The 15,293-nt window shown below is 37.8% G+C and overlaps 2 protein-coding genes across 2 annotated transcripts; both read left to right on the forward strand.

Annotated features, from left to right (window-relative positions):
* Positions 1 to 810: 810 nt before the first annotated feature.
* Positions 811 to 3,064, forward strand: thap11 (THAP domain containing 11). The gene has a single exon (XM_055036402.1). It carries the CDS (start codon positions 1,123 to 1,125, stop codon positions 1,924 to 1,926), a length of 804 nt encoding a protein of 267 aa, XP_054892377.1. The 5' UTR covers positions 811 to 1,122; the 3' UTR covers positions 1,927 to 3,064.
* A 4,722-nt stretch (positions 3,065 to 7,786) lies between these two features.
* Positions 7,787 to 14,239, forward strand: nrn1lb (neuritin 1-like b). The gene is made up of 3 exons (XM_055036403.1): positions 7,787 to 8,027; positions 11,255 to 11,402; positions 12,093 to 14,239. Exons 1-3 carry the CDS (start codon positions 7,973 to 7,975, stop codon positions 12,397 to 12,399), a joined length of 510 nt encoding a protein of 169 aa, XP_054892378.1. The 5' UTR covers positions 7,787 to 7,972; the 3' UTR covers positions 12,400 to 14,239.
* Positions 14,240 to 15,293: the final 1,054 nt, after the last annotated feature.

Genomic DNA, 15,293 nt, shown 5'->3' on the forward strand with positions numbered 1-15,293 from the left:
TAGTTCCAGAGGTCATTCTAATTTTTTGAAGGGAGATTCTTTGAAGTTATTATCAGTCCCTTACCTATGGTGAAAATATGCCATGTCATATGTCAAGAGTTTGTTGGAGCACTTTCTGCTAGAAAACGAAATCAGTGCTCTAAAATGTACTGATGGCTGTAGTGATCAAGTAAATTGATTTAGAATGGTTTTCTGGTTCAGGAGTGCCTAAAACACAAACCCTCAAAGCTGAGGTTTTCTGCAGCTTGCATTTTCCTTCTATCAAATTTTCTGCTCATATAAAGTTCACAATGAATAGCCAGCTCTTTTGTTACTATTGAGTGTTATTTTGCTGATAAATAGCTTATGCCAACATTTTAACATTTCCTATTTCTATTAAAAATAAATTGTTCATCTTATGCATATACTTAAGAAAATATTTATTCTCTAAAATAATACATTTTCCTTAAGTTTTGAAACAAAATTAATTTAAGCAAAAAAAAAAAAACAAAAACAAAAAACAGATTACAGAAAAGATTTGACATAGATTGCAACTTCTTCCCTGGTGGAGACTTTGATATTAAAATAGATAACTTTTTCTTTTTTACATTCATCCAGTTAAAACAATATTTGGACGGTTATCCGTATTGTATTTTCTTAATAACACTAATTTTACAATTGACATAAACAGTAATAGAACTATTACCTATATTAATATTAATAATAATAATAGTAACAAAAAGATCTAAGGTGGAAGCTGCTGAATTTATTTTTGACCACAAGGGGCGATGCATAAGTGGCACTGTCAAAAAGGACGCGCAAGGGATTCTGGGACTTTTAGTTCTCCGTGAGCAACGGCTGGCTTGATAACACTCCGAAGAGCACAAAAAGACTTATGAATAGTTCGTCTGCGTTAAATTTAGCGTGAGTACGAGATGCACAAGCTTTGAATTTGAACAGCTTCTGGTGGATTCGTAGCGAAGAGCAGCTTACTTTGAGTCAAAATAAACAGGAAGTTGTTAGCTTTGTGGGACGTGTAGTTCCGTTTGTAGGCCGCCAAGCTTAATAACAAGGCATACAAAAAAGAAATAACTACAAAATAGCCAAAAACAAAGGCTGTGCTTCTTAACCTTTTGAGAGAACATGCCCGGGTTCACCTGCTGTGTCCCCGGCTGCTACAACAACTCGCACCGGGACAAGGACCTGCGCTTTTATACGTTTCCCAAGGACCCCGCTCTGAGGGAGCAGTGGCTGCGGAACATCTCCCGGGCCGGGGTCAGCGGCTGCTTCAGTACCTTCCAGCCCACCACCGGCCACCGCGTCTGCAGCGTGCACTTCGCCGGCGGAAGGAAGACGTACATCGTCCGGGTGCCGTCTCTCTTCCCCCTGCGGGGCGTCAATGAGCGCAGGAGTCGCCGGGGCAGAGGGAGGAGGTTGACCAGCTCGGCCCCTGCCCCCGGGATCGTCGCCACCAGCGTGCTGGGGAACACTGCGGGCGTCGTCGAGGGCACCATCGGAGGAGAGGTCGGCGACGACAGCATCACCGTGGTTCAGATCGGCAACAACGGGGAGTACTTGGGCACGGCGCGGCTTCCCGCCCAGGTAGAGGGAACCTGTAACTGCACCCCGCAGAGTCTGGTGGAGCTTAAGGTCGAAGACTTAACCGTGGACTCCGGGGGAAACCAGCAGCTGTCCGTCCAGTACCTGAGTGTGACCAGCAGCCCGCTGGACCACTCCTACTCCCTGACCACCGGCACCACGTCTGCGGAGCTGCTGCGCAAGCTGAACGAGCAGCGGGACATCATCGCGCTGATGGAGGTGAAGATGAAGGAGATGAAGGCGACCATCCGCCAGCTGCGAGTGGCTGAAGCTAAGCTGCTGGAGGAGGTGCGGGAGCGGGACCGGTTGCTGAACAGCAGCCCGATGGCTGGGAAGAAGAAAAACTGATGAGGAGGCGACTGAAGTTACCCGAACCGACCCTTTACATGGACCCCAGATTCATCAGGAGGAGTGTGAGGAAAAACCCTGCCCTGTTTTGTATTAGACTAATACCGACTGCCTGGTTTAGGTAGCAGATCGATTAATCTTACTGCTAATCACATAGGAATTGGACACATTTTACGCCCCCAAGATTCCCAGGTCAAGCATATTTCTAAGCGAAAGGAGCAGAAGTTGAACTCTGAACTTTCTGGTCGCACAGGGGTTTTTCTACTGACTGTTTTGACTTTGTGTCCATGCCTTTCAGCTTACAGTAGGAGGCTGACCCAAGCAGCAGCTTGTGCTTCAACACGAAGGGCACCAAGATGAAGACACACTACTGACAACCATTTTCATCATTTAAATGAACTCAGCCCTCATCACAGATGCCTTTCAATGTACTTTAAATTAATTTACCTTTGTTGCTTTTGAAGCTATCTGTGCAAGGTAAGACTAGGTTTAGGAAACTCCTGAGAATAGCAAGCGTCCCATAACATCGGAAATGTTAACAAAGAAAGTTTCAGCATGTTTAACTGTGTTTTTTTTTTTTCTTTTCTTTTTTTGTTTTGCCTTTTCCTGGAAGAAAACATTAACTGAAGATATGATGTGCAGCTTCTACCTGTAATCTGTTTCAAGCTTGTTTTGTTTTTATTTGTTACGCCAGTTCATTGTAAGATGTTGGGCTGAGCATTTTTTTTATTGTGTTGCCTTTAGGGCTTTATGCACAATACATTTTAGACATTTCTTAGTTTTGAAATCAGTCTGACAGATGTGCTCCAATCTCAGTTTGAAGTCAAATGTCATTGTGAAAGTTTTATGCTGACTCACATAAAAGACTTCTCAATGTCAAATTTATTCATATAGAACTTTAAAAACAAGTTTAAATCTGCACCAAAGCGCTGTACAAAAAAGATAAGAGAATAAGTTGATGAAAAGAAAGAGATGTAGTGAAAAAAAAAAGATATATTGATATTTTGTCGCGTTGTTGTCTCTACCTGAGGCTGCAACGAGCTTCTGCAGTGCTTCAGATTCAGACAATGACAGCTGACTGCAGAGTGACGTTTGCTTTAGAAGAATTAAAATAAAACTTTGCTGTGGTTCCTGTAAACTATTTTGAAGTATAATCTTTTGGGGGATTGAATTGTGAAAAAGTTGAACAATATACATCTCTATATTATAAAAGATCAGTCACAAAGATTTGTGTTAAGAGATTGAACATAGCCCTAAAGTGATGGAAGAAAATGGGACTTCCACCCATTTATACCAATTCTCTAACTTCTGTTTGTGGCTTCAAATTTTCCACACTTTGTTCTTTTCTCATGATTGCAGTTATTTTGGAAAGCGCACCAGTTTTTCCTGCTGCCACCACCACTCCCTCATCTCCTTTCTGATGTCGACAAAACATTTATTTCAGGTGTAAATAGAAAAATGCTCTGCTTACTTTTTTCAAAACTTGAGAAGACATAAAACGGTAAGTTTTGTACATTTTAAAGACTCCAAGAGATTTGAGTATAGATCCAAATAAGCACCAAAGCTGTTTGGAAAAGAAGAGATTTGATTTAAATTATTCAGTCCCTCAGTTACAGGATCATTTCAACAGTTGCTTGGAAAATAAATAATTTGTCAAAAAACCCAAGAGGCACACTAGTTAACTGTTTATCACGTCAGCAACAATTCTATAAATGTTAAGTCAGAAGGACAATGTACGCATCTTTACTATACAGAAGTTAGTGAATGAGTATAGATGTGGACAAAATACTAAAGTTTTAACTTTTTCTGTGGTGATATGGCTCTGGATTAAAAAGTTCTGATATTTAACATTGATTCTTACATTTGGGGTGCAAACCTCATGGTTTTCTAAAGGAATTAATCATTTTTGAACAAAGACAAACAATCTTGCCCCGAGGCACAGGCAGCATTTCACAGTTTGTAATATCACTTGTTGATTAAAAATGTACAAAAAGCAACTGTTAAACAAATATAAAAAAACAGAAATTTCTATGAATTGTGGGTTTTGTTGGTTATACTGACAAGCGTTTCAAACTGTTTTACTTTATAATTGATATAATTCTTACTGAACGCAAACCTAATGATTGCTTAATGACTTAAGCAATCATGAAAAGCAATTTTTTTGGCTTTAAAAACATTTTTCTTCAATAAAAATTGTAAATATCAAGTAAAAAGAATCAGATTAAAATGTTAGCTGTTGATTCTGGAAACCGACATTCTTCTACCTGAAAAGATATTATGAAGATTAGATGAGTTTGGCTTCTTTAAAACATCCAGGATCACATACATTTACCAAATCATATATGTAATAAACATCAACCATTATTACTGCAGGTGAAACTTTAAAACATAAAGTCTATGGATAGAAATGTGTGTTATGTGTGCAAGAAAACCAAAAAATCCGACACCTCTGGGAATGTTTTGCTTTAGTTTTGCTAAACTAAAGCAAACTTAGAGGGTTTTATCTCTAAGTTGGGAAACAATGAAGTATTAACCCAAAATGCTGCCCGCGAGTGAAACGATTCAGACGTAAAAAGGAGAATTTAATGGTTCCCAAACACAAACTATATGAAAACTTTGTTTCAGCACTAAAAAAATTATTTTAACGCACAATTGAATTTGTAGTTATGGCTTATCACTCAATGAAGTGTTAAAAGATATAATTTACTGGACTTTTGCCTGCAGGAGTTGTCCCAATTTTGTAAAAGTGACAATTAAAAACCAGAAATGACTAGCAAACAGCTAATTGTTGTAGCATGATTTTTAACCTCTAGATGGCGATGAGATGAATAAACACTTAATCTCCTTTCAGCTCCCATCAATATGGTATAATTCAGTTTATGACTGTATCTGATGGCAGGTTTAATAGTAGCTCTCTAATTATTTTTGTGCGGGCTGAAATACTTGGTGCAGCTCCTCCACGCAAACTTAAACGCATGAAACCTGTCGTGCCAGTGTGCATGAAACAGCGAAAGCAGCAGAGATGATGAATGAATAGACGGAGCGAGGATCCAGATCCCTAATCTCATCTGGATTTATTTTTTACCCCCAACAGTGTTGCATAACTCCTTAATCCAGCGCTGTCCATCAACTTTACACAACTCTATATTTATTTTCTGTCGTTTACAACTGATGTCTTCCTGTTTGGACCAACAGCTTTCCCTGTCCGGTTCATCCAGTCATTCAGGATGATGAGAGAGTGAATGCAAATGTAACAATAAATAAGAGTTTGACGCAGGAGGAGAATGTAAAACAGCAAATATTAGAAATAATTACATTTACACAGAATTTGTTGTAATTAAAAGGTGTCAAAATTTGAAAAACAGTTTTGTCTCCCAATGTTTTGGCCAGATTACAAACTGAGATCAGGATCAGTAATCCATGTGATGCAGAGAAATGAGTTTGAAGGATTTGTTCAGGAAGACTCTAACAGGTGATGATTGTGTGTCCTGGTTTCTGGTGAAACTTTGTGGCGCTTTTTGATCCCATTATGGGTATTTTTCTTTTACAAAGATATTTCTGGTTACTTATAATTGTAATTAATTTATTCAGTTATTAATGTAACTTCCTGAACAGGTTTTCCCCCTCAGTCATTAGACTGATAATGACTCAGACAACTTATCCACTTTACCATCGACTGATCACCAATCATTAGTCTATGAATGCTGCCATGACTACATTGCTTAGGCAGAAGCAAAATGCTTTTATGAATAAGCATTTCTCATCAAAATAATGATTGCAATTGCAACCTTTACAAATACTTTAGCTCAGTTTTGTTAAATAATTGATGATTTTAAGCTTTGGGGGGACTTGTGGCCTTTATTCTCAATAAACAGACAAGAAATGCAAAGGAGGTGAAACATGGAGCAAAGAGCTCAAAGAATATTTATTTGTATACCACATTTCAGCAACAATTCAAAGTGCTTTCCACGATGAAAAAAATAAAACAAGGAGCAAGGAGAAAATGTCACATTGCAGCAGCAAAATAAAAGAAAGTCATGAAAACCTAAAAATAGATAGCAGAGTGAATCAACCTTCCAGTTATTAATCAACGTAAACTCTAAACAAATGTGGTTTTAGCCTTTATTTAAAGAAGTTCAGCTCTTCATAATTCTTAAAATCCAGACTAGAGGAGGATAAAAACTGATGGAAACAAAACTGCATCTATTAAAAGGTCATGTGATCGCATTGCAATTATTTCAATCTGATGGTCCCACGTCGCTGCGGTGTGCCGCCTCTTGGGCCCAGAGATAAACAGTGATTTGGTGTCCACTGGAGTCATAAAGCAGCTGTTTTCACGCCGATGGTAAATCAGCTCACAGCTGTTGTTACCGACTGCTGAGGTCCAGCTGACGGAGGCGACATCTGAGCTCATTCCTGTGGCTCTCCAGGGAAAGATTTTGGAGAAACCCGAACCAACATGTATTCTTACAGAATCAGCTACTGAGATGCATTGACTTAATTTCCTTCTGGGAACAATATTTTTGAATATGAATTGAATTAGGACTCATTTATTAAAGGCATAGTATGTAACTTTTACATAAAATATGTTCTTATATTTGTTAAAACTCTCACAATTTCATGGAAGTATAATAATATAATAATGTAATCAGTAAAAAGACCATTCTCCTCCACTGCATCCCTGAGCTACTATTGCCTCAGAGCTCCCGATCAAAAACAACCAATCAGAGCCAGGAGGAGGTTCTTAGCGCTGTCAATCAAGCTCATGTACTCACTGCTACATGTGCCAAATGTACTGATGGCAGAGAAACAACTGAGAATTCATGAAAGGCTCTTGTAGCTGAGAGACAGAAGGAGAGAGCAGCAATGGAGGGGTGATTGACAGCGCTAAGACCTGTCTTCTGGCTTTTATTGTTTTTATTTAACGATGGGAGTACTGGCAGAACACAGAATTTTTTCAGAGATTACCTGTCTTATACAGTATCATACTGTCACAATATAGTGACGGTTTGAACAAATATATTAAATTTTTTTTTTTTCATAGCTGTTAAGTGGTGCAGCTTTAACCGGTTAAATGAAAAATCTTATAGAATGTGCTCTTTTTTAAATCTGATTAATCATCAGAATAATTGATAAAACAATTTACTGAAATAATTTAGTTGCAGCCCTAGCTTCTAGTTATGAAAGCATCTCTTTCTGTTTCAACTTGGTGATGAGCTTCTAATGCGTCGTATTCTAAATCGGTCGATGGAAATCTAAAATTTTAACTTATGTTTAATACAATGAATCTGAGCCATCTGGACGGCATAGGTAGAAGATAATTTACAAAAAATATCTCAAACCAGTTTCAGTTTGTTTTGAAACATTTTAGCCTCTAGTTAGGGCTGTTTACCACTTGGTGACCCACATAGGTGTATGGAGTCCCATGAGCGGATGCTATTCTCCAAAGCCAGCCTGCATCTGCGTCAGATTCCCAGGTGAGCTGTATAAACTTATCCTCTCTGGGACGTCATCCATCTGCTCAAATGAAGTGTCTAAACACCACAAATCCGTTTCACACTTTTGTGTGTAATGTTTCAGTCCAGCACTGTCATAAATAGCTCCTTGTTTCTGAATAAAAGCAGCATGCAGGGATGTCAGCAGCCATGTGTGGCTGAGAACACAATCACCATTAAACCCCACATAATTCATTTGTGTTTCAAATAAATGCTCCAGATACCGAAATACCGGAAATGAGAATGCTTTAATCCACTGAGCCGTGTTGGGATGCCGTCATTGGTCCCGCCGTACACACACACACACACACACACTGACTGACTGCCACAACATCCTCTTTGCGTTGCATGATGCATTGGTCTCTGTCACTGTTAATCCAGCTCGGTTGTGCCTCTGAGCATTGTCGTTCTTTCTGCAATCTGCCAATTTCCCAACGGATGGGCCACAACAGAACATTTTAAAGCACCAACGTTTTCGTGTGTTTTTGGACCTCCAGCTAGTGGGGGCTTCACTCCGGGTCAGAGGTGGTTCTCAGTTCCTGAACCCAGCCATGAAGTCCTGTCCAGGAGTTGCGGCTGTGCTGCTGCCCATCGCTCTCTGCCTGAGTAAGGATATTACTCTGCTTTCAGCTGGTTTCATTTACCTTTCTCATTGCTTGAAAAGTTTGATTTTTTTCTAATTTATGCTTTTATCTTACTGAGATGTTCATGTTAAGGTCCTTTTGAGATAGTGTGAAGATAAAAGTTTACACAGTAAGTTACACTTGAATGAGAATTTTATAAATGTTCTACTGACAGTTTAATGGTATGGAGAAAAATTATACATGGAAAAATAAAAGAAAGAGCTAAAACTGACCATAAACCTAGTTGAACATCAGTTTATCTTTTACAGATTTACAGCCAAGAAACAGAGAAATAAAGTAAACTCACAACTAAAGAAAGTTATTTATGTGTGTTATCGATATTTGTTTGGATCGATCCAAAATAATATCGATAACAAATAGGCTTGATTCTTCGGTTTTAGATTCCCTCTTGAAATTTAATTTTTGTATTGTAGTTTTTCAAATCTACCTCCAAACAGACTTTGTTTAAATTTTTTTTTTTACATTTATTTATTTTTTTAGGAATAAATGTACACTAGAAATCTTAATATGGTTTTAAAGTATTTTGTAGATACCTATAACTTTGTCCAAATTCCATGGCAAATTTGAAAGAAAAAGAAAATAATAATAATAATAATAATAATAATAATAATAATAATAATAATAATAATAATAATAATAATAATAATAATAATAATAATAATAATAAACACCTGAGAGACACATCAAACTCAAACAAAAAGTATTGATATCAGTATTGCTATTGGTGATACTGGCTGTGTATTTATTTGGTTTCTAGTCGATATCAAAACATGCAGTTCTGCACACCTCAAGTTGACTAGCTGGCTGAAACCAAAATATTTTGATTTATTTTATGACATAATTACAGCTGTAGGCTATTTTTGTTACAGGTGGTTTGAGAGAAATTTGTAATTGTGAAGCCAATCTGAGTTCTTCTCAAAGTTCTGGGCCCAAATGTAGGCAACTGATTAAATCCCCAGGTAAAATTATGCACTTTAATAATTAGAGGAGTGTTTGGTAATAAAGTATTTTGTTATCTATACTGCTGAAAGTTTAAGAAGAGTGAATAAAACAGAGAGCAGATTTAATGGTTTTATGGTTAAGCTGTTTTAAGCATTTTGTTGCCAGTGTTTTGTTTGAATCTTAATAGTAGCTCGGAGGATCACTGGAGAAGAGAAAAGGTATTTTTCTGGCATAATGCTGCAATACTTACATTTTATTGTAATGAAATGCCAAAGAAAGAAAGCTGTACTTTTCTATGAAAGAGTCCTACAGTTCTGCCCCTCACCCACCTGTTGCTGCACACTGCTGTAGAGCTACTTGTTATTTATTAAGGCAGTGGTTCCCAAAGATTTTCTCGGCCCCTCTATGGATTACAATAATATCCCCCCAAAAATGAAAAAAAAAAATCATCTGGGCACACACATCGTTCAACCAGATACAAACCTTTACACATATGTTGTTTTCAAACTCCTTTGAAGTTTATTTCACACTTCACGTTGTAACAAAACACACTACAAACCACCAGCGGAACAAGGGCGGGGCTAATGACCGGGCCCTTTACACTTGGGCTACATAATTACATTGACTCTAAGATATCTAGGTATCGATTTTTCATCCGCGATTATCGATACGTTAAACCATAGGGGTCCATCGGCTTATACAGTCTTTTTAACATGTCTGGTTTGTGATGGCGTAGCAGCAAGACTCCGCCTCCCCCAGTTTCACCTTCAACTTGTGCTTAAAGTGCACATTTTAAACTACACACCAGTTTTTAAATCGTGTTAGTAGGCCAAGTAAACCCAGTCGTGTGACACAACATTTTATTCAATATTTTACACCCACCATGTCACCAAAATCAGTCGGTCTTGAAAAATTTTTAGTAACCATGTGTCAACAATGACTAGAACAGCCAACTATATAATCTACTGGGGAAAGTAGCTATGATGGTTAGAAGAAATAGTTGTTTTAGCGTTTGTTTTTGTTTTTACACCAAGAGGTAAAACATTAAAAGGAATATTATCCAGTCCAGGAAGCACATGTACTTGAAAACTATTGAATTTCTGCTAAAATTATCTGGCCTCTATTCTTTGTTTTTGATTTAGTCGTACATCACTAGCTAAAGGAAAACAAATTGTGGTTACATCTGTTACAGTTGCAACATGCTTGCAGTGGTTCCTCCTTTTTAAAAATAATAGCAATTACAGCATGGTGTACATTTATGTTATTTTATTTTAATTGTTTATTTTGGTTTGATACAAGACAACTGTAGGTTAAACAGTGTGACCCATATGGGCTCTAGAAGAGTTGTTCAACTTGTTTAGGATGTAATTATGGTGCCCGACTGGTTCTGCTAAAATACATCATATTTAGTCTCATACAAATGGTCCAATGTGTGTCCAGTCCTACTTCAAATCTACATGAAACCCTTATGTTAACCAAGTTAAACCGGCTAATTTGTTCAAATCTATTATTTTTGTCCTACAATAGAAAATGTCTGTTGAGACTGATTATTGAAAAACTGGAAAAGATAGAAAAACAATTTAATTTTTAATGATTAATTATAAGAGAGTGAAACATTTTGGGGTAAAATAAATAGATAATTAATAAAAAAGGGTCTGTGTTTAAAATCCAGGGGTCCTTTATGTCGTTTTTACTTTAATAAAATGATGCCTGTCCCTCTGTAAGATTAAACACTTATTCATAACTCTGACTGTAAGGAAGACAGAAATGCTCAGAATCTCAGGGGCGATCCATAGTTCATCACACACAGACAATATTAGCACCCAGTGAGCATTCAATGCATTAAAGTGACATGATGTGATGGATGCAGGAAGTGATGAAAGGCCCCCAAGCGAAGTCCTGCATTCCTGACCCTGGAAGAGTTCACAAAATCCTGCTGCGAAATCAGCAAAACCAGGAAGACATCTTAAACCCAAAGTATTTTTATTCCACCGCTGTATTTAGATAGTTGAGTTAAAGTGCTGACTTAGAGTAATCTATGAGCTGATCAATGTACTCGGACAGCTTGTAAACATTTTGGCTTTTGATGGAGAGTAATCTGTCCAGATGAATGGACTATGACATTCGGTTGATCCATCTAAGCAGCAGATGGATTTTTTTTTTGTTACTAAAATGTTTATCTCTTTGCTGTATTTCCCATGTTCCTTCATGTTTATCATTAAATATCTCTGCATTTTCCTCCTCCAGGTTTGGCTCCGGTGTGTCTGGGAGCTGCCATCCCCTCTGCGTGCGGAACCATCTACAAGAGCTTCGCTCAGTGTCTCATCTCACTGGGGGACAGTTTGGTGGAAACACAAAAAGACCAGAACACACAGGACATCGACTCAATCTGCAGGTGTGTGTGTGTGATGTCACGTTCCTTTATTACTTACACAGTTACACCTTTTGTGTCAACTGCAGTTGCTATGAATGAGAATAAATTACCAGAAATTAAGTATTTTGAGCTTTATATTATGTTATGATGTTATTCCATCATCAAAAAACACACCTGGAGTGTTGCCTTGACTCTCTTAGAGAAATCCTTTTATCTCCTAAATGTTCAGCTGCGCAAAACGTTTCCATGTTTCTTCCTCACAGAGCACCAGCCCCCACCCCACTCAGCTCCTTCAGACTAGCCAGCAGCAATTAGCAAACACCTGGTGAAACTGCACATCTGCTGAGCTCAGTATTTGAGCTGCTTTTCAGTGCAATGCTAGTGAAAATGTCATTAGATGAGCGACATTGTGATAACTTCCTGAAGCTGGAGTTTCAGAAAGATCAGGAGTTTTTAAAGCGACAGACGGCCAAAGTTTTTAAAGTCGTATTTGATAAGAACAGCATTTTCTTAACACACCTATAGTTACTTGATTGCGCTATGAAATGGAAAACACATCACACTGCACCTTTAAGAATTTTATTTGTAAAATGTTGGTCCGTCCTGCTGGAATCCGTTCACATCTGTGGTTGCAACATGCACTCTCCTACCGAGATCCAAGCGCTTCAGTTTTTCATTCAAATTTTCTCTCCCCATCCTCTCCTCTTGAAGGTCCTGGAATACTTTCCATGTCTGTGCCAGCTCTGCCCTGGCTGGCTGTCCAGGAGAAGCAGCAGCCATCTGGGAGTCTCTGAGACAAGAGTCCAGGAAGGCCCAGTTTTCTGGAAACCTCTATGACATGTGCGCCAGCCGGACCACTCTCCCCCCCAGCACTCTGCCTGCACCCGACAGCTCTGCCACCTCGGACCAGATGAACAAGGAGACTCTGAAGGGCCATGCACACAAACACGGCTCCGCCAGCATCTCGGTGCTGCTGCCTATGTGCAGCATGCTGCTGCTGCTGTCCCCCAGGAGCTAGTCCCCAAACAGAGACGCTCACGCAGCAAAGTCTCAACAAGCTGCAGGCTTTTAAACTGGAGAGGCTGGGTGATTGTTGTCTGCAGTGAATGAGTGACTGTGCTCTTGTGGATTTGTACTTCAGAGAGCCTGAAGCAAAGTTTCTGGTGAAATGTTTATAGATATAAAAGTTTTCATCTTACTGATGGTAGCTGCTCCACCTGCTGTCCAGTTCACAGAGGAGAATATTACAGAACATTCAGTTCTGAAAAAGTTTCATTTAATTTACTGGATTTGTACTGGTTCATTTAAGATGGGGCATTTTTGATACTGTGCAGAAGTCTTGGGCCTCTTAGTTTCTTTATATCTCAGAAATGGATTTAGACATTTTTACAATCTTTTTAAAGTAGCCTAGGAAATTGTTTTCTGAGTATTTTGTGTTTGCTTTGAGCCTCTTATAAAAACAAAAATACCCCATGACACAGAGAATTACATTTCAACATCTCCTTAGAATAGAAAATAAAAAAATATAAATGTCCTTTATTGTTTTTCAAGGGGGAAACTCAGATGTACTGGCGGCAATGTGACATTCAGGTCGAATAATGCAGAATTACACAAAAATAAAAATATAAAAGCAGAACTAGCAGTACAGCAAGGGCTGATTTACAACATAAGAAAAGACTGTACAGTTAATAAAAACCATAAACGTGCAGTCAAATAGGATGATTTTTGAAAAATTGTATATATGTGAATAAAAAGCAACAACAAACATTTACCAGAAGTGAAAACAATCAGTGCAAACAACAGCAGGGATGAAAACACTTATTGAGTTTGTGGGTCCAGTCTGTCACTGAAGGAGCTTCCCAGCGTCATGCACAAAGTCCAAGACAGCGATAATGAAATCATTAATGATTTTGTCTTAGTTAAAGTCCTTCCTGTCTCCCACAATCTGCCTGGGGTCAAAGGGCATCCTAAAGGAGGCTTGTTGACAGATTTGATTACAAACTGGATAATGATGCATTTTTCAAGCTCTGTGTTGGGTTTTCTAACTTATTTTGATCACCTGTCCTGAAATAACATAAGTGTAAGTTAAAAATGGAACCAGAGGAGAAAAAACTTCAAAGTGAATTTATTCTGATCAAGATCATCAGAAGATTGGCTCATTTGAGGCAAATTTAAAGAAAGTATGAGAGACTTAAGACTTTTGCAAAGGACTGAACCCAATTAGCTATTAGATAAATATTAAAAGTTTATTACTCTGTGCTGGAGCTTTTTTTTTTTTTTGCCAACCATTCATCCTCCTTTAACAGATTTTTTTTTTATTAAGCAATTATTTAAACCATAACAGTGACAGCAGATCTGAAATAAAATCTGAATCCAGCAGAAATATTTGTTACAGGCGGGTAACTTTTTTCCACTTCTGAAGAAGAAAATGAGATTTTTAAACAATGCTGTAAATCCTGATGTACATGCCATAATTTCATGTTTATGCAGCGGCAGCTTTGCGCAACATGTTTCGCTGTGTAGCAAATTTTAATAATCGGAAAGTTAAACCCTTCTTGTTTCTAAATTTGGATGTGTAACAACATTTCATCCACTGCTTCAAGAGCTGTCATTCAGTTGAACATTTTTTCCCAGAACCTATTTTATTAAAAGGTTCTGATTTTAAAAGAAAACTAAAAGAAAGAGGTTCCTCTTGAAGAAAAAAACAAAACTTTTATGCCTGTAAATGAAACTGCTGGAGCTCCTTCCACGTCTGCGTGCTTGTCATGGTTTGTTTGCCTCTTTGTGTAAAACTGATTCTCAAACTAAATGCTGATTTAAAGGAGTGTGAGCAGAAATAAAGCAGTTTTAAGAGTGAATTCAGCCTCTCTTGTATCAATGTGTGTAGGTGAAACAAGGAGGTGGGCTTGCATGTTAAACTTAATACTCTTAAGCCGTTTCATAACCGCTGATTCATGAGCAGATTAATCTCGTCTTTCTCCTCTCGTGCACGATGAAGCGGGTCGTTCCTTGAAACCTTTAAATTTCTCTTTATCTCCTCGAGTGGAAGATGACACAGTGCATCAGGTTGTCAGTCAGACTCATCTGAGTATCCTTGTTTACGTTCCCTCACAAAATGACTCGTTATTGAAAATCAGGATGTGTGAAATCTGTCAGGCTTCTTTTTTCTGGACTTTAACAGCTTTTTAAAATTCTGCGTCAGATTTAAATTTCCTCTCTGAGGACAAATAAGGATATTTTTAACCCATTCTGGACATAATGGGGAATTATCAACAGTCTTACAATAAGTCACTATTGACATACAGGAATATTATGATTTTGTTCCTCGTACGTCAGAAATAAATTACATGAACAAACTGAGCTTTATTCCCTGAAGCCTATTTAAGTGTTAATCTACAATAAAACTCTAGAAGCAGTGTTTGTGTGTAGATGATTGGTTGATATAATTTTAGTGATATCAAGCTAAATTAAATTAGATTTTTCTCTGTTTTATAAAAATCTACCTGAACGATGAATCCTTTCGTAAATATAAATCTGCATTATATAATAAAACAAGAAACAGAAGATGCTTTTATATAGGATTTAAAATTTATTCTGATTCAATAGAATAACTAACGCAAATACTCAAAAACGAAGGTAACCAATGGGCTGAGAAATCCTTTAAAGTTTAATTAATCCACATGCAAGCAAAATGAGTCTGAAATTTAAACTTTTGACCCAAGTCATGCAGCTTAAAAGACTATAATCCCTGATACCAAAGTTCCAATGTAAAAACCTCTGAAGTAAAAAAAGTTCCAACAACAACAAAACACCAAGATGTTCTCGTTTTGTGGCATTTAGCAAGTGGAAATAATTTTGACAAGACGTTTGGTCTGATTTACTTTCGACAGTAACAAAAGAATGTGTGGCTCT

Source organism: Poeciliopsis prolifica, unplaced genomic scaffold (assembly GCF_027474105.1).
Source record: "Poeciliopsis prolifica strain line A6 unplaced genomic scaffold, Auburn_PproV2 SCAFFOLD011, whole genome shotgun sequence".
NCBI lineage: Eukaryota > Metazoa > Chordata > Actinopteri > Cyprinodontiformes > Poeciliidae > Poeciliopsis > Poeciliopsis prolifica.

Excerpts from the sequence above, each read along its gene's own strand:
- nrn1lb (XM_055036403.1), top strand. The coding sequence starts at position 7,973 with ATGAAGTCCTGTCCAGGAGTTGCGGCTGTGCTGCTGCCCATCGCTCTC. Across the intron at positions 8,028-11,254 it reads GCCCATCGCTCTCTGCCTGA|GTTTGGCTCCGGTGTGTCTG; the intron begins GTAAGGATATTA and ends TTCCTCCTCCAG. Across the intron at positions 11,403-12,092 it reads GACATCGACTCAATCTGCAG|GTCCTGGAATACTTTCCATG; the intron begins GTGTGTGTGTGT and ends CTCCTCTTGAAG.
- thap11 (XM_055036402.1), top strand. The coding sequence starts at position 1,123 with ATGCCCGGGTTCACCTGCTGTGTCCCCGGCTGCTACAACAACTCGCAC.